The sequence below is a fragment of the Manis pentadactyla genome, chromosome 6, assembly GCF_030020395.1.
Source record: "Manis pentadactyla isolate mManPen7 chromosome 6, mManPen7.hap1, whole genome shotgun sequence".
Lineage (NCBI taxonomy): Eukaryota > Metazoa > Chordata > Mammalia > Pholidota > Manidae > Manis > Manis pentadactyla.
The window spans coordinates 134,873,157-134,893,157 of record NC_080024.1 but is presented as its reverse complement, the minus strand read 5'-3'; the positions used below and the strand labels follow the sequence as shown (position 1 = coordinate 134,893,157).

The window sequence follows — 20,001 nt, the reverse complement described above, 5'->3', positions numbered from 1 at the left end:
GTGTACTCACTCTTCCCCTCGTTGTGAAACTGGAGCCCCCTGCCCCATTAGTGACTCACAATTCCCTGGTAAGGATCAAGGCAGTTTTGCTGACTTCTGTAAGCCACGCTCTCCTACAGGTCAGAAGCCACCAGTGCCCATGCTCTAGTGGGGCTGGGGCCCTGCCAGCATGAAGTGAGGAGCTGAGTGGGAAGGGGTGAGTAAAGCAGGCTGTGCACGGAAATTAACCACTTCCCTGGCTTTACTGGGCAGCCCAGCCTGGCAACGTGGGTTCACAGTGAGGCCCTTTTCCTAAAATATATGATAGCTGCTCCTACCCATGTCCCAGACCAAGAAAAAGGAACAAGGAATGGGACTCGGGGACAGGAGCTGAGGACAGAGAAACGGGGCCAGTGGCAGAGGAGAGGCAGCTCTCGCCTCCCACCTGGTTGGCTTGGTTAACACGGAGGTCCTCCGGCAGGACTCTTAGAATGTCGGTGGCAAGTGTGCAAGAGGGTCCCTGGGATGGTCCAGAGCAGCTTCCTCACTGCGCAGAGGGGAAACTGAGGCCGGGAAAGGGGAAGGGATGGTCTCAGCTGCCGATGCGTCCTACCTTGGTGTGTTCCCAGTGGCTTGGACCCCCAGTCCTCTCTGTCACTCAGCGAAGAATTGAGGCCCTGGGATATATTTTTTCACTGGTTCCCAGGGTGACAGCGAGAGGGGGTAGCAGTGGTTCATAAGTGGCAATGGTGGCACAGTCAGGGCATCTCTACCTCTGGAGCATCTTCCTAACAGTGGTACTAAACTTGCCACACCGTGAATCACCTGGAGGTCTTTAAAAACAGATGCCCAGACCTGTCCCGGGGGAGGGTAATCCCATGGGTCTGGGATAGGCCCCTGCGCCAGTATGTTTGAAAAGCTCCTCACCTTGCGATTCTCAGACAGCTAGGCTGAGAGCTGGCCTAAAGAAAACCCAGTGACTGAAACTCAGTTCTCCTAGGCGGGATCCCCACTCTGACGATGACACCAGGGGGGAGGAGACTGCGCCTCAGCTGGCCGTCATGAACCTGACCCACCAGCTACAAACCATCGGCACCTTGTTAGTCAGCATGTGGTCCCCAGGCCAACTGCGCCAGCATCACCTGGAAGCTTGTTAGGTATACACAGTCTCTGGCTCCGCCCACACTTCCCAATCAGAATCTCTCTTTAAGTAAAACCCCATGGGATCCAAACGCACATTCAGGTTTGAGAAGCACTGATCTAATGACATTTAAGAAATGTCTGTTTAACAAGTACAACTGTATTTACTAGAATGCCAAGGAAAGGACTACAGCTAAGGCAAAAGACTCGGTTTAGATGTAAAAACTAAAGACCAGGAGAGGGGCGGAAGATGGCGGCGTGAGTAGAGCAGCAGACATCTCTTCCAAAAACCACATATATTTATGAAAATATAACAAAGACAACCCTTCCTAGAATAAAGACCAGAGGACACAGGACAATATCCAGACCACATCCACAACTGAGAGAACCCAGCGCCTCGCGAAGGGGGTAAGATACAAGCCCCTGCCCGGTGGGAGCCGAGCGCCCCTCCCCCCAGCTCCCGGCGGGAGAAGAATAGGCAGAGTGGGAGGGAGACGGAGCCCAGGACTGCCGAACACCCAGCCCCAGCCTTCCGGGCCAGGGTGCAGACACAGTATGTGCCCAGGGGGCCCTGGATGCTAGGGAAACAGGGCAGCAAGAACAGTGAGCGGGCACCGGTGGCCTGGCGCAAGAGGACACCAGAAAAACGCGCGACCATTTTTTTTTTTCTTTTTTGCTGTTTTGTTCTGATGAGCGCTTTTTGGAAGTCTTAAAGGGATAGGGCCCCCAATACTAGGGAAACAGGGCAGCAAGGCCGGTGAGCAGATGCCTGAGGCTGGCGCCGGAGAATAAAGAAAAACGAGTGGCCACTTTTTTTTTTTTTTAATTTAAATTTTTTTTTTTTTTTTGTGGTTGCTGTTTTGTTTTGGTGGGTGCTTTTTGGAAGTCTTAAAGGGGCAGGGTGGGACACTTAATCCAGAGTAGGGAATCCGGGGATCTCTGAGCACCCTAACCCCTGGGCTGCACGGAGCACGGAGGCTCCTCATGGAGATAAATAGCCTCCCAGCAGCTCCTGCTCCAACGCGACTCCACAACTTTGGAGCAGCTGCCCGAGCCAGGCCACGCCCACAGCAACAGCGGAGATAAACTCCATAGCAGCCGGGCAGGAATCAGAAACCCTGTCTGCACGCAGCTGCCCAGCACAAGCCACTAGAGGTCGCTGTTCTCCCAGGAGAGGAGGGCCACAAACCAACAAGAAGGGAAGTTCTTCCAGCCGTCACTCGCCCCAGCTCTGCAAACTAATCCTATCACTATGAAAAGGCAAAGCTACAGGCAGACAAAGATCACAGAGACAACACCAGAGAAGGAGACAGACCTAACCAGTCTTCCTGACAAAGAATTCAAAATAAGAATCATAAACATGCTGACAGAGATGCATAGAAATACGCAAGAGAAATGGGATGAAGTCCGGAGGGAGATCACAGATGCCAGAAAGGAGATCACAGAAATGAAACAAACTCTGGAAGGGTTTATAAGCAGAATGGATAGGATGCAAGGGGCCATTGATGGAATTGAAACCAGAGAACAGGAACACATAGAAGCTGACAGAGAGAGATATAAAAGGATCTCCAGGAATGAAACAATGTTAAGAGAACTGTGTGACCAATCCAAAAGGAACAATATCCGTATTATAGGGGTTCCAGAATAAGAAGAGAGAGGAAAAGAGATGGAAAGTATCTTAGAAGAAATAATTGCTGAAAACTTCCCCAAACTGGGGGAGGAAATAATCGAACAGACCATGGAAATACACAGAACCCCCAACAGAAAGGATCCAAGGAGGACACCACCAAGACACATAATAATTAAAATGGCAAAGATCAAGGACAAAGAAAGAGTTTTAAAGGCAGCGAGAGAGAAAAAGGTAACCTATAAAGGAAAACCCATCAGGCTAACATCAGACTTCTCGACAGAAACCCTACAGGCCAGAAGAGAATGGCATGATATATTTAATACAATGAAACAGAAGGGCCTTGAACCAAGGATACTGTATCCAGCACGACTATCATTCAAATATGATGGTGGGATTAAACAATTCCCACACAAACAAAAGCTGAGGGAATTTGCTTTCCACAAACCACCTCTACAGAACATCTTACAGGACTGCTCTAGATGGGAGCACTCCTAGAAAGAGCACAGCACAAAACACCCAACATATGAAGAATCGAGGAGGAGGAACAAGAAGGGAGAGAAGAAAAGAATCTCCAGACAGTGTATATAACAGCTCAATAAGCGAGCTAAGTTAGGCAGTAAGATACTAAAGAGGCTAACCTTGAACCTTTGGTAACCACGGATTTAAAGCCTGCAATGGCAATAAGTACATATCTTTCAATAAGAGTCACCCTAAATGTTAATGGGCTGAATGCACCAATCAAAAGACATAGAGTAATAGAATGGATAAAAAAGCAAGATCCATCTATATGTGGCTTACAAGAAACTCACCTCAAACCCAAAGACATGTACAGACTAAAAGTCAAGAGATGGAAAAACATATTTCAAGCAAACAACAGCGAGAAGAATGCCGGGGTTGCAGTACTAATATCAGACAAAATAGACTTCAAAACAAAGAAAGTGGAGGGGCGGAAGATGGCGGCGTGAGTAGAGCAGCGGAAATCTCCTCCCAAAACAACATATATTATGAAAATATAACAAAGACAACCCTTCCTAGAATAAAGACCAGAGGACACAGGACAATATCCAGACCACATCCGCACCTGAGAGAACCCAGCGCCTCGCGAAGGGGGTAAGATACAAGCCCCGGCCCCACGGGAGCCGAGCGCCCCTCCCCCCAGCTCCCGGCGGGAGAAGAGCAGGCAGAGCGGGAGGGAGACGGAGCCCAGGACTGCCGAACACCCAGCCCCAGCCATCCGGGCCAGAGTGCAGACACAGTACGTGCCCAGGGGGCCCTGGATGCTAGGGAAACAGGGCAGCAAGAACAGTGAGCGGGCACTGGAGGCTGGGCGACAGAGGACATAAGAAAAGCGCGCGACCACTTTTTTTTTTGCTTTTTTGCTGTTTTGTTTTGGCGAGCGCTTTTTGGAAGTCTTAAAGGGATAGGGACCCCAATACTAGGGAAACAGGGCAGAAAGACCGGTGAGCAGAGGCCTGAGGCTGGCACTGGAGAATAAAGAAAAACGAACGACCACCTTTTTTTTTTTTTTTTAATTAAAAAAATTTTTTTTTCTTTTTTTTTTTTTTTGGTGGTCGTTGTTTTGTTTTGGCGGGTGCTTTTTGGAAGTCTTAAAGGGGCAGGGCGGGTCACTTAATCCAGAGGTAGGGAATCCGGGATCTCTGGGCACCCTAACCCCTGGGCTGCAGGGAGCAGGGAGGCCCCTTACGGAGATAAATAGCCTCCCAGCAGCTCCTGCTCCAACGCGACTCCACCATTTTGGAGTAGCTGCCCGAGCCAGGCCACGCCCACAGCAACAGCGGAGATTAACTCCATAGCAGCCGGGCAGGAAGCAGAGACCCTGTCTGCGTGCAGCTGCGCAGCAAAAGCCACTAGAGGTCGCTGTTCTCCCAGGAGAGGAGGGCCACAAACCAACAAGAAAGGAAGTCCTTCCAGCCGTCACTCGTCCCAGCTCTGCAGACTATTCCTATCACCATGAAAAGGCAAAGCTACAGGCAGACAAAGATCACAGAGACAACACCAGAGAAGGAGACAGACCTAACCAGTCTTCCTGACAAAGAATTCAAAATAAGAATCATAAACATACTGACAGAGATGCAGAGAAATACGCAAGAGAGATGGGATGAAGTCCGGAGGGAGATCACAGATGCCAGAAAGGAGATCACAAAAGAATCTGAAAAATTCCCCACACTGGGGGAGGAAGTAATCGAACAGACCACGGAAATACACAGAACCCCCAACAGAAAGGATCCAAGAAGGGCAACACCAAGACACATAATAATTAAAATGGCAAAGATCAAGGACAAGGAAAGAGTGTTAAAGGCAGCTATAGAGAAAAAGGTCACCTATAAAGGGAAACCCATCAGGCTAACGTCAGATTTCTCAACAGAAACCCTACAGGCCAGAAGAGAATGGCATGATATATTTAATACAATGAAACAGAAGGGCCTTGAACCAAGGATACTGTATCCAGCACGACTATCATTCAAATATGACGGTGGGATTAAACAATTCCCAGACAAACAAAAGCTGAGGGAATTTCCTTTCCACAAACCACCTCTACAGAACATCTTACAGGGACTGCTCTAGATGGGAGCACTCCTAGAAAGAGCACAGCACAAAACACCCAACATATGAAGAATCGAGGAGGAGGAACAAGAAGGGAGAGAAGAAAAGAATCTCCAGACAGTGTATATAACAGCTCAATAAGCGAGCTAAGTTAGGCAGTAAGATACTAAAGAGGCTAATCTTGAACCTTTGGTAACCACGAATTTAAAGCCTGCAATGGCAATAAGTACATATCTTTCAATAGTCACCCTAAATGTTAATGGGTTGAATGCACCAATCAAAAGACACAGAGTAACAGAATGGATAAAAAAGCAAGACCCATCTATATGCTGCTTACAAGAAACTCACCTCAAACCCAAAGACATGTACAGACTAAAAGTCAAGGGATGGAAAAACATATTTCAAGCAAACAACAGTGAGAAGAAAGCAGGGGTTGCAGTACTAATATCAGACAAAATAGACTTCAAAACAAAGAAAGTAACAAGAGATAAAGAAGGACACTACATAATGATAAAGGGCTCAGTCAAACAAGAGGATATAACCATTCTAAATATATATGCACCCAACACAGGAGCACCAGCATATGTGAAACAAATACTAACAGAACTAAAGGGGGATATAGACTGCAATGCATTCATTCTAGGAGACTTCAACACACCACTCACCCCAAAGGATAGATCCACTGGGCAGAAAATAAGTAAGGACACGGAAGCACTGAACAACACAGTAGAGCAGATGGACCTAATAGACATCTATAGAACTCTACATCCAAAAGCAGCGGGATATACATTCTTCTCAAGTGCACATGGAACATTCTCCAGAATAGACCACATACTAGGCCACAAAAAGAGCCTCAGAAAATTCCAAAAGATTGAAATCCTACCAACCAACTTTTCAGACCACAAAGGCAGAAAACTAGAAATAAACTGTACAAAGAAACCAATGAGGCTCACAAACACATGGAGGCTTAACAACACACTCCTAAATAATCAATGGATCAATGACCAAATCAAAATGGAGATCCAGCAATATATGGAAACAAATGACAACAACAACACTAAGCCCCAACTTCTGTGGGATGCAGCAAAAGCAGTCTTAAGAGGAAAGTATATAGCAATCCAAGCATATTTAAAAAAGGAAGAACAATCCCAAATGAATGATCTAATGTCACAATTATCGAAATTGGAAAAAGAAGAACAGATGAGGCCTAAGGTCAGCAGAAGGAGGGACATAATAAAGATCAGAGAAGAAATAAATAAAATTGAGAAGAATAAAACAATAGCAAAAATCAATGAAACTAAGAGATGGTTCTTCGAGAAAATAAACAAAATAGATAAGCCTCTAGCCAGACTTATTAAGAAGAAAAGAGAGTCAACACAAATCAACAGTATCAGAAACAAGAAAGGAAAAATCACGACGGACCCCACAGAAATACAAAGAATTATTAGAGAATACTATGAAAACCTATATGCTAACAAGCTGGGAAACCTAGGAGAAATGGACAACTTCCTAGAAAAATACAACCTTCCACGATTGACCCAGAAAGAAACAGAAAATCTAAACAGACCAATTACCAGCAACGAAATTGAAGCGGTAATAAAAAAACTACCAAAGAACAAAACCCCCGGGCCAGATGGATTTACCTCGGAATTTTATCAGACATACAGAGAAGACATAATACCCATTCTCCTTAGAGTTTTCCAAAAAATAGAGGAGGAGGGAATACTCCCAAACTCATTCTATGAAGCTAACATCACCCTAATACCAAAACCAGGCAAAGACCCCACCAAAAAAGAAAACTACAGACCAATATCCCTGATGAACGTAGATGCAAAAATACTCAACAAAATATTAGGAAACCGAATTCAAAAATACATCAAAAGGATCATACACCATGACCAAGTGGGATTCATCCCAGGGATGCAAGGATGGTACAACATTCGAAAGTCCATCAACATCATCCACCACATCAACAAAAAGAAAGACAAAAACCACATGATCATCTCCATAGATGCTGAAAAAGCATTTGACAAAGTTCAACATCCATTCATGATAAAAACTCTCAGAAAAATGGGAATAGAGGGCAAGTACCTCAACATAATAAAGGCCATCTATGATAAACCCACAGCCAACATTATATTGAACAGCGAGAAGCTGAAAGCATTTCCTCTGAGATCGGGAACTAGACAGGGATGCCCACTCTCCCCACTGTTATTTAACATAGTACTGGAGGTCCTAGCCACGGCAATCAGACAAAATAAAGAAATACAAGGAATCCAGATTGGTAAAGAAGTTAAACTGTCACTATTTGCAGATGACATGATACTGTACATAGAAAACCCTAAAGACTCCACCCCAAAACTACTAGAACTGATATTGGAATACAGCAAAGTTGCAGGATACAAAATCAACACACAGAAATCTGTGGCTTTCCTATACACTAACAATGAACCAACAGAAAGAGAAATCAGGAAAACAACTCCATTCACAATTGCATCAAAAAAAATAAAATACCTAGGAATAAACCTAACCAAAGAAGCGAAAGACTTATACTCTGAAAACTACAAGTCACTCGAGAGAAATTAAAGGGGACACTAACAGATGGAAACTCATCCCATGCTCGTGGCTAGGAAGAATTAATATCGTCAAAACGGCCATCCTGCACAAAGCAATATACAGATTTGATGCAATCCCTATGAAACTACCAGCAACATTCTTCAATGAACTGGAACAAATAATTCAAAAATTCATATGGAACCACCAAAGACCCCGAATAGCCAAAGCAATCCTGAGAAAGAAGAACAAAGTAGGGGGGATCTCACTCCCCAACTTCAAGCTCTACTATAAAGCCATAGTAATCAAGACAATTTGGTACTGGCACAAGAGCAGAGCCACAGACCAATGGAACAGACTAGAGAATCCAGACATTAACCCAGACATATATGGTCAATTAATATTTGATAAAGGAGCCATGGACATACAATGGCGAAATGACAGTCTCTTCAACAGATGGTGCTGGCAAAACTGGACAGCTACATGTAGGAGAATGAAACTGGACCATTGTCTAACCCCATATACAAAAGTAAACTCAAAATGGATCAAAGACCTGAATGTAAGTCATGAAACCATTAAACTCTTGGAAGAAAACATAGGCAAAAACCTCTTAGACATAAACATGAGTGACCTCTTCTTGAACATATCTCCCTGGGCAAGGAAAACAACAGCAAAAATGAGTAAGTGGGACTATATTAAGCTGAAAAGCTTCTGTACAGCAAAAGACACCATCAATAGAACAAAAAGGAACCCTACAGTATGGGAGAATATATTTGAAAATGACACATCCGATAAAGGCTTGACGTCCAGAATATACAAAGAGCTCACACGCCTCAACAAACAAAAAACAAATAACCCAATTAAAAAATGGGCAGAGGAACTGAACAGACAGTTCTCCAAAAAAGAAATACAGATGGCCAACAGACACATGAAAAGATGCTCCACATCGCTAATTATCAGAGAAATGCAAATTAAAACTACAATGAGGTATCACCTCACACCAGTAAGGATGGCTGCCATCCAAAAGACAAACAACAACAAATGTTGGCGAGGCTGTGGAGAAAGGGGAACCCTCCTACACTGCTGGTGGGAATGTAAGTTAGTTCAACCATTGTGGAAAGCAGTATGGAGGTACATCAAAATGCTCAAAACAGACCTACCATTTGACCCAGGAATTGCACTCCTAGGAATTTATCCTAAGAATGCAGCAATCAAGTATGAGAAAGATCAGTGCACCCCTATGTTTATTGCAGCACTATTTACAATAGCCAAGAATTGGAAGCAACCTAAATGTCCATCGATAGATGAATGGATAAAGAAGATGTGGTACATATACACAATGGAATACTACTCAGCCATAAGAAAAGGGCAAATCCTACCATTTGCAGCAACATGGATGGAGCTGGAGGGTATTATGCTCAGTGAAACAAGCTAAGCGCAGAAAGAGAAATACCAAATGATTTCACTTATCTGTGGAATATAAGAACAAAGGAAAAACTGAAGGAACAAAACAGCAGCAGAATCACAGAACTCAAGAATGGACTAACAGGTACCAAAGGGAAAGGGACTGGGGAGGATGGGTGGGTAGGGAGGGATAAGGTGGGGGGAGAAGTAGGGGGGTATTAAGATTAGTATGCATGGGGGGTAGGAGAAAAGGGAGGGCTGTACAACACAGAGAAGGCAAGTAGTTATTCTACAACATTTTGCTATGCTGATGGACAGTGACTGTAAAGGGGTTTATAGGGGGGACCTGGTATAGGGGAGAGCCTAGTAAACATAATATTCGTCATGTAAGTGTAGTTTAGTGATACCAAAAAAAAAAAAAACAGGCAGTTCCTGTGTGGTAACCTCCAATGAGTTATACACAAGAGTATAAAGGGCATATAAAAGTGTAGGCAAAGGGTCTGTTTGTGTTTATACAGAGGATCAAAGCCTAATTGGGCTACCCCGAAAATGAACTAAGACACGATATGAAAAAGAACTTCCAACATCAGCACTCTCTGGAAGACTCATGCCAGAAGATGATCATCAAAAAACCCCAACAAAGATCCATGCTCTGCTACAGCTGTAGATGCACTCATCCCACCAGCTCCTGGACTTGCCATGGGAATGAGGAAGGAGATATCTAAGCTGGTCTGTGCATACAGTAAAACAACAAATTTGACTGGATTTATACTGTTGGAACTAAATCAAGAATTAGGAGAAGTGCAAATTGTAGCGCTCCAAATCTTACAACTACAGACTATTTACTGTTAAAAGAACATAAGGGATGTCAACATTCCCCAGGAATGGGTTGTTTTAATTTGTCTGATTTCTCTCACTGTTCAAGTTCAGTTGGACAATATCCACCATATCATAGATAAGTTTTCACAAATGCCTAAGGTGCCTAACTGGTTTTCTTGGTTTCACTGGAGATGGCTGGTAATTACAGGTATGCTTTGGTTATGTAACTATACTCCTATTATGTTAATGTGTGTGCACAATTTAAGTAGTAGCTTAAAATCTATACATGCTGAAGTTACTCTACAAGAAGATATGTCAAAGAAATAATCAATCTTCCCATGTTTTCTGCCGCCTGATACTTCTATAGCTTTTCTTCTTCCTTCCTAATTACAACCCTTAAATAGAATTCGTGTCTCATATCAAATTTACCGAGTATCATAATTCTTCCAAGTGGTAAAGATACCTCAAGACAAATGCTGGGCATAGAAGCTACAGGGCATAAATATGCAAAGAAATAAAAAGCTAACCATTTCAAACAATAAGGCTTCTCTCTCACTTACCAACTTTACATTTCCCTGTATGGCCCCGGAAGATGACTGGTTAGCCAGAGACGGATAAGATTCCTCAAGGGAGGAACAACCTAAGACAGGCACAGTCGCAGGGGGGCCATCAGGTGAGAAATTGGGGATCAACAGAGGTGAGGCTTAGAACCTCACCCCCCCGTTCTGAGAGAAATCTTCTGCATACGTGGATGTTTTATTGCCCTGGTCTAGCTTGGATTAACACATAGTCTACAGGCACACACCTGATCATCTACATTTGCTCTCTTACAACACTAAACTCTGTTTTCTACCTTTATCTTGTATCTACCTACCACTTCAGCATTTTACTAAAAATAATAATAATAAAGAGAGAAGTGTGGTATCCACATATAAATCAAGTATAAAAATCAAATGAGTATTCATATTTGAACTGACTGTTTATAGTTCATAATGCATGAGCAAAACCGAAGGTTTCTGTGATGGCTGCCCTTGTACTGTTCACCATGTAAGAACTTATTCACTATGTAAGAATTTGTTCTCCATGTAAGAACTTGTTTGTTATGCCTCAGAAGATTGGAGACTGACGAAAATTAGGCTTGGGGTGGATTAATGATTGTGTATTGAGCATTGACTCCCCTATACAGAATTTTATTGTCGTTAACAATCATTTGATCAATAAATATGAGAGATGCCCTCACACACACACACACACACAAAAAAAAAGTATACACTTCCAATGGTAAAATAATAAGTAACCGGGATGTAATGAATATAGTCAAGATATTGTAACAGCTTGGTATGGTGATAGCTGGTACCTAGAATTTTCATGTATATAAATGTTGAATCACTATGTTGTACACCTGAAACTAATGTAATGTAATACTGTGTGTCAACTACCCTTCAATAAAAAAATAATTAAAAAAAAAAAATTAAAGACCAGTTTTGAGCTGTGGGACTGGTGACAGGGATCCACTGAGATCCCAGGTTCTCCGGGATTCTTGTGGCTCATGAGGGCAGTGCGTCTGGGTTCCTTGAGATGACAATGCTGAGTCTGGCTGGGAAGGGGTAAAGGGCCTTTGACCTCCCCCTGGCCCCACGCCCCTCTCCATGGGGGCTGCACACGGCCTTGGCCAGCAGCCCTCACGCCTCTGCCAAGGAGTGCCCACCTCATCCGCGCCTGCTCTCTCCCCCAGGGTACCAACTCCCACTGCTGAAGCCTGGGCAGCAAAAGCGGGACGGCCAAGGAGGGCAACCTCCAAAGACAGCTGCTGGGAGCTGCGTTTATAGGCGCGCCACTGCCTGGCCCCTTTGCAGCAGCATCACCAAGCTGGGCTCAGAACTTCTGCGTGGAAGCAGCAGCCAAGCCTGGCCACAGGCAGGGCGTCTCAGAGGCCACCGAACAGAATCAGGGGCTGGCTGGGGATCCATAGGCACTCGGCCTTCCGTGGATGGAGCTGATGTGAACCTCAAAGGGAGACAGGGGAGGGAAGGGCGCTGGGGGCCCAGGACCATCTGCTGGAAGGATGCAAATCAGTTTGCTGGAAAATGGAAGCAGGTGGAAAAAGACATCCCTGTGGGTGTTACGGAGGTAAGTGGGGCTGGATGAGTCGTGTCCGCTGCTCTCCTTTCTCTTACTGTGTGAGCCTGGACTGGGGAGTGGCCATGAATTAAGCTGCCAGGACAGCCTGTTCCAACCTATCACCTCCTCAGCTGTAGAGGAACAGCCTGAGGGGCCCCAGTTGGACATGTGGTGCTGGCTTCCTCCGGACCTTGTAGTCAGGGGGTCAGGGAGGGGCTCAGGGAACCTCATGCCAGCACAGCCAGCCTGCCTTTCATGGGAGTCACAGGGGCCTTGAACAGTCTGAGGTCCCAGGTGTTCTGAGGGTCCTGCTCAAGCCTTCTGGTTATGCCTTTCAAGGGGCTTCTCGCCAGCTTACACAAAAGCTGGGGCTGCAGGTGGTGTCGAGGGGGTGAGTGGGGACCCCACAGGGGACAGATTTCTAAATGCCTGACCCCCTAATGTTCCATCCAGGCAAATGGCAGATGTGGGGGTGAGGGCTCTTCTGCCCCAGGGACGAGGTGACATTAGTAGGGTTGGGTCTCTTTGGCTCCCAAAGCCTGTCACACATGGCACCTATCACTGAGCCACAATATGGGGTAAACAGGTTTGTGAGGACTGGGTGACCCAGGACTACTTCATGCCAGTGGCAGGGAGAGTGAGAGAGCTAGAGGCTCATGTGGGGCTGCTCACACCCCATCCCACAGCCCCTGACTCAGTCCACCAGTGCAAGATTGCCAGGCCCACTGCGGAGTGCCAAGCAGCCAAGCATTCCAGGGGGAGCTGCAGAGGCCAAGCTCCAGTTGACAGCTGAGTCAAGAAGCCCCATTCCCCGGCTTTCAATTTAGAGCTCCCTCCCTTTGCTGGTGTTTACCAAACTGTCTCTCAGCTCACTAATTCCACAAGAAGTTATTTGCTGGGGACTATAAAAAGGACTTTGCTGAGTTCAATGAAGCCAAATAGGTTTCCTTCCTCTATTGTAAGCCAGTCCACTTTGTGGCTGATAAAGAGGCAGGTGTAGGGGCCACGGAGCCCCTTTTGTGGAAGAGCATTTCCCAGGATGGATGCTTTGCCAGATGCTGTGGGCAAGACCACTCTAACCACGGGTTGTTGGAAGAAATGCCTGACCGGGCAGAATCTTGGGAGGCCCCTGTGGCCAGCTGCCCTTCCCAGCTGGGTGCATTGCACCCCACACCCTGTGTGTCTGTCCACCACTGGCTCTGGCTAGGTTACCTGGAGCTGGCAGCCTTTGTCTGAAGTCCTGCCCTATCCTGGCCCTTCTCTGAAAAAGAACAAAAGCCAAGGCCAAAGGCTATTCCCATCCCTGACTCCCCGCTGCTCCCTGCTGTCACCCTCTCCACTCTCCCAGGACATTCTGGCCTGCGAGGAACATGCCTGATGTGCAAATCCCTCAGGTAGTGTGGGAATTCATCACCAGGAGAGTGTGGGTGATGGGAACCCGATCAGGGACTGGAGCTGGAATGAAGCAGCCAAGGCTGGCCAGCCAGGGCTCAGGTTGCCGTGAGCAGGTTCCATAGGAAGTGGGGAGGACAGCCTCGCAGACCACATGCAGAGAGGGCTTCTCCCTCCCAGCTTTAGGAAGACACGGGAGACCGTAAACCCAGTGGTTAAGACCAGGTGACCGTGTGCCCTGGTTTATGCCTGGTATCTAGGCACAATTATGCACAGAGCCCCTGACTTTCAGAAGTGCTGTGGTTTGAATGACCTATTATATAGTTAAGATAGACCTGTTGGTGGGCTCCTCCAGCTCTGTAATTCTACTTGCAGACCTTCCAAGCTAATGTTTACCTTACCTGGACTGGGAACTCGAAGTGTACCTTAACTAAGGTACAAAGGCTAATGTACAAAGTCAGAGTAGAGGTTACTTTTCCCCAGTCAAGAGTCTCCAAGGATAGTCCCAGGGCCTGGGGTGGCCATGCTGTGCCTCCTGCTACCTCTCCCTGATGCCCCAGTTCTGGAACTCCCAGCTCACCTGCTACCACCCATGACAGAAGAACAGGTGTTGGCACCCAGATCTTTATTGGTGAGATGGAATGGCATTTCACCTAAGCGGGCATGCCCCCTGCCAATTCACCCCTCGCATGGGTAAAACCATCACCAGATGCTGGCACCATGAAGTAAGGAATGGGGGGGCAGGATTAAGTTCTCTGGTGGCAGAGGGATCTGGAGTGGGAAGGCACCAGGGAACAGGACAGTCCTGGACTGCCACACTTCCCCTCTGTAACAGTGGCTTTAGGAAGCCCAGTGCGTCAGCAAACAGGCTGAACCTTTCCTGCGCGAAGGCCTCGTGCCTTCTGCTCAGACCCGTCTAAGCACCAGCTACAATAAACTGTACCATCTCCAAGGTCTGGGGTGGGGGTCAGGGACAGTGCAGGGGAGGAGGAGGAAGAGGAGGAGAAGTCCAGCAAGCGTGTGTCTGCTCCAAGGTGGAAAGGTCAAAGCACAGAGCGGGTTAAGATCAAGAGCCAGCCCTCTTATCGTGGGAAGGCTGGTTAAACATGAAGCACCTATAAAATTATATTGGTCCATCGTAACCATGGAGCACTCACACAAACACAGGCAAAGCCGGCCACTCATCCCTTGCCCCTTGAGTGCCTTTTTGTTTTCTATAATTAATCGGGCAAGGGTGGAACTTGGGAAAAGTTCAACCGTGGTCAGCATCGGCAGCCTTCTCTCTAGTAATAACCCGCTGGTGGGGTGGGGCGCGCCGTGCAGCTGCTGGTGTCGGCTTACCTGGAGCATGTTGAGGAGCAGGCTCCGGAACTTGGTCCCCTCCACCATGAACAGCGCCATCTTGTCGCAGAGCTTGGCGGCGGTGAAGGCGAAGCTGCGGTCGGACACGGCCTTCTGGTAGATGGTCCGGACGATCTCTCCCAGCATCTCCTCGGAGTTGGTGGAGTTCTGGGCCTCCTCCATGAAGGTGGTGAGCTTGGCATCCACGTCACTGCTGTTGTTCCGCATGCTGTTCAGGATCTCAATCAACTTGTCCATCTTGTTCTGCTGAGGGTCAGTGGTCTCCACTGCCACCTCCTCCTGCAGGCGTGGGAGACAAACTGAGTGGTGCCTGAGTGGAGCTGAGATTTCTACAGGGGGAGGGCTGCTGCCCCCAGGAAGGACCGAGCGTGACCTTCTTGAACCTGAGGTCTGATCCCTTGGGGAATGCCAACCCCCACTGGGGACCCCCGCGGCCCTCTGCTGGCCTTTCTCTCGGCCCCTCTGATAGCCTGGGTGGATTCGTCTTACAAGCTGTACCTCTTACTTCTACATATATTCTCACTGGCTTCTTTGTCTCCTTGCCCATCAAATGTCTCTATCTAGAAATGATTTAATGGGGCTTCCAAAAGATGAGATAAGATAACAAATAAGAAATTGGACCAAAGAGAAAACAAGGGCAGGAAGACTAGGTAAGGAAGGAGGGTGGTATCTAAAGTGCTTGTTCTGTTGGCTAAAGGTGCCCAAGGCAGTTAAAGTCCTCCTTGTCCTGCAGACTCCCAGCTCGTATGGCCCAGGGACGGTGGTGTTCTCTGGGGATAGGGATCCCTGTGGACAAAGCCTGAGTCTTGCGGGACTGTGCTGGCCGTCCACAACAAATACTCCACACCAAGGACTCCTCCAATGTGCCCTTAAAACAACTGACGCTTCTAGGAGGGAAATTACAGACAAAAAACTTTACAACCTTAAGAGGATTCACTGTGACAGGGACCAGACCTAGACTGGAGAAGGAAGAAAATGCCACCTAACAGCCTTAGAAGCATTTCCTCAAACCCAATAGACAGGTGGCCCAGAATGCTACTGCCTTAACTGCTGGGCTGTGAGATCAGGGTAGGGGTTGGGGTCAGGGACATAAAGTGAGGTCTCACATTTGCCCTGCTGTTCTCCAGACTGGGCTTCTAGAACTTGCTCTCTGCCTCTAACCGTATGGCTTTGGGCAGCAATCTGGGAAACATGTGGAGGTTGGACTCATAGGAGGTCTGTAGCTTCCCTGAGCCCCACCGTTGCCTCAGTCCATGTCCTCCTGGACCTGGAGTCCTGGAGGCCTCACCTGAGGAGAGTCCTTGAAGCCCATGTATGGGTCTACGGATCTACCTTACCTGCCCTATCAGCCCCTTACCCACCCCACTCCCAAACCATCTGGACTCCAGGGCAGGAACAGCAGTTTATATATAGAATAATAACCACCCATGAGGGTCTTTATACATGTTATGACATTTAATCTTCATTGTCTGCAAGGTAGGCAGTATTATGCCCATTTTACAGATGAGTAAACTGGGAGCTCTGAGAGGTTAGGTGACTTCCCAAGGTCACCTACACAGTCAAAGCTGAGGGAACACCAAGCCTGGTCTGCAGGACTCTAAGGCCTGTTCTGTTTCCACTCCACGGCACTTGCAATTACATCTGGTAGAACTGGAGAGGAGTCAGTCAGTGATCCTCTCTTGCTGCTGCAGCAGTCTGACCTGGAAGCTCTTCAGATGAGGACCACACACTGGTCACCAGTTGGGAACCTCTTCCAGGCTCCCACCTGGGGGACGTGAGGGAATGACAGAGGCTTTCCTCCAGGACCTCACAGCTGCTTGCCCCACGGGGAGCAGTGGGCTTGGGGCTCGGGGCTGTGAAGGAGGCCACGGGCAGCATCTCAGCTTTCAGAGTTGATTTCAGGAAAGGTCTGAGTGCCTTGTCCTGCCTGACTGTGCACCTGGGCTGGCCTTCGTGGGTGACAGGTGGAGAACTAAGGTCATGGAGAGGCCAGGGAGTAGCCCAGAGTTTTGAGCTCATCAGAAGTCCCAGAAGGACTACATGGGGAAGGCTGGGGACAAGCTGGCCTTTCTCGGGAACAGTTTCTCTCCAAGGTGACCTTACTTGTACCCTTGGCAGGGATGGGGAGCCCCATGGGGCAGGAAAGGGGATGCCCCAATGCCAAGAACAGACCCCCATCCCTTCTCTGGAGGCAGGGGATGGAGGGGCACCTCTTCCTTTGTGACCCTGGCCCTAGAGCCCAGGGCCAGGAGTAGGGGTAGGGGAGGCTCCTGAGGAGCAAAGGTGAAGGAGGCCCCCACTCTCGGGGCTGTGTCAGTGCAGGGTGGCACCTGTGTGATGCCGGGGTGACGGTGCTTAAAGTTTGTCCCTTAGGCCTTTCACTGGCCACTGGCTGATGACAGAGAGGAATGTGAGGCTGAGGCTGGCTTGCACTCTGCCCAACTCACTTTTGTTTTTGACCCTGGTAGGGACCACAGTCTGGCTGGAACTTACCTTGGGGAAAAGCAACAGTCTTTATCTTATAAGCTCCATGTTTTCCCCAAATGCCCTTTAGCTCTACTAGAGCAGGGTCTGATCCTGGAAAATGCCAAGGGAAGGACCGAGGTTCCAGTACTCTTCCTATCACCCCCAGGCATATGTCTTTTCCTCCCCTGCGTTCAGGCTAGGGGCTGGTACCAAGTGCCCACCGAGGCCTCCTAACGGGGCCAGAAGGTAAGGAGCTGGAATGTGCTGGAGGGGTTCATGCCGTGCCCTCTGGTGGCCAGGGATCCCTAAGGCCGCGGTGGCCAGGTGTGATGGGTCCACTGAGCCACCTGCTTGCCTCCCCACGGCTCCCCAGCCCTGCACACACAAGCCCACCCACCAAAGTGCCTACCTCGTGCCGTCCTCCCTGGTGCAAGAGAACAACGAAAATGCAATTACCGGTACCTTTTCCTTCAGCCTTCGCCGCAGCCTGTCTTTGGAGGACTGGAGCAGGGTGATTTTGGGCCTCTCCCCGCTGCGCTCGGGAATAATACTGTCCTTACGCCTTGCCTCCGCCTCTGGACCCCCCAGCTGCTGTGGGGGCAGCCTGTCGGAAGCTGCTGGGGCATCAGGGCTGCGGGGGGGCTCCAGGCTGCCGTGACCGGTGTTCCCCAGGGCGTCCTCAAGCTTGGGGCTCTCCATGGCCAGGGTCTCTTTGGCACTGCGGTGGGTGCCTGCCTCCCCCTTGTCGCCCGGGGGGTGCTTCATGTTGTTGTGGTGCCAGCGCCGGTTCTGGCTGTAGCCGTGATGGGTGGGCCTCCCTGAGGGGTGGGGCACCAAGCCCCCCTGGTAGGACTTCTGGTGGTCCCTGTTGTGTTTGGCACTGCCCGGCTGGTGGTCACCATGCTGTTGTGGCTTGTTCCCTCCTGGAGGTCGCTGCTGCCGTCTGCAAACCAAAGGGGAAAGGCAGAGAGATTCACTGGGTGGGCTGCTCAGGGTCCCTGCACCCAAAGGCTAGAAGGGGAATTCATCAGTTGTTCATTTATTCATTCAACATTCCTAATGAGCACCTCCCATGTGCCAGGCTCCGTGACGGGGATGTAGCGGAGAGCAAGACAGCCAGCCAGCTTCCTGTGGTTATAGGGTTTAAGTCAATCCTTGACTTAGAGTATTTTATTCCCTTAATAGACTATGTACGAATACATATGCAGGGAACAAAATTTAAATGACACAACAGCATATACAGCAAACCCTCCTGACTCTGTCCCCAGCCACCCAGTAGGTCCCTTGGAGCAACGATTACCATTCTGTGAATCTTCCAAACATATTCTATGCATGTGCCAGCAGATACATACACAGACCTGCATTTATAACAATTATCCTGTTAATGAATTATTACCATAATGACTCTTGTAAAGTATCATTTGTTAAACAACTTTTTTTATACTGCCATCTATACCCCTAAAGCCACTAATAAAATATGTGACACAAAGTTGTTTATAGGCTGAATTCTGTTATCCCGTATCCCACCTCCATTCATACGCTGAAGCCCCAATGTCCAGTACCTCAGAATGTGACTATATTTGGAGGTAAGGCCTTTAAAGAGGTGATTCAGTTAAAATCAGGTTGTTAGGGAGGGCTCCAATCCAATCTGATTGGTGTCCTTATAATAAGAGGAAATTTGGATGGCCAGAGACACCAGGAATATGGGCACAGAGAGGGAAGGCCACGTGAGGGCACAGCAGGAGGGCAGCCATCTGCAAGCCCAGCGGAGAGGCTTCAGAAGAAACCCAACTTGCTGACACCTTGGTCTTGGACCCCAGTCTCCAGAACTTTGAGGAAAAAAGTTTTTGCTACTTAACCACTCACTCTGTGGTATTTTGTTATAGCAGCCTGAGCTAATATAGAAATGATATTTAACATGGTGGCTTACTTGACACAACACTTTCTAAGCAGAGAATATCATATGGAACATATTTGAGGCAGGCACCACAGGACAAACCCCAAATGTTTTGATTTGCAGACTGAAGGCGAGGTTAGGGGTGGAGAGGAGGTACTCTGAGGTCTCTTTGGCTGTGCCCCACCTTCTGTCTGCCCTCATGGTGCCTCCTGTGCCATAACTATTTGAAGAACAGCTGGAGAACAAGATAACCACAGCCCTCTCAAAAGCTGTGAAGTCAGGGAAGAAAGTTCACAGAGGGAAGACTATACCTTCTACAGAATGAGGCCCACACCCTCCTCTGCGACCCACCTCTTTGGTGGGTGCAACAGACCTTCACTGCATTGCATTTTATGAACAAACTGTATTTATTTACTTGCAAATTATTATTACTTATGAAAACTCAATGTCCATGTTTACTTGGTAATTCCGGATCTGCAAAAATTTGGGGCTATCTTGGACTGGGGTTAAAGGTATCGTTTCCTATTAAAATTAACAAAACCCTTTTTTTTTTTCCCATTGAAAAGCTTTCCTTAAGTGACAGGTTTTCAGGGGGAATTAAAGTTAAGTGAGAGACAGGTGGATAGTCATTTTTTCCAGTTTGTTTTGACACAAATGATAAGTACAACACATT

The 20,001-nt window shown here is 47.8% G+C and overlaps 1 protein-coding gene across 10 annotated transcripts in view; it reads right to left on the bottom strand.

Moving 5' to 3' along the window:
* CTIF (cap binding complex dependent translation initiation factor) overlaps positions 1–20,001 on the bottom strand; it is a 294,942-nt gene that overhangs the window by 83,092 nt on the left and 191,849 nt on the right. For 8 of the 10 annotated variants that reach the window (XM_036918637.2, XM_036918630.2, XM_036918629.2 and 5 more), the window contains 2 exons: positions 17,888–18,374; positions 14,945–15,244 (listed from right to left, as the gene is read on the bottom strand). In XM_036918637.2, the coding sequence (XP_036774532.1) occupies positions 14,945–15,244; positions 17,888–18,374 (787 nt within the window). The remainder of the gene's footprint in view (positions 1–14,944; positions 15,245–17,887; positions 18,375–20,001) is intronic. The other 2 variants (XM_036918634.2, XM_036918636.2) reach the window with 1 other exon arrangement.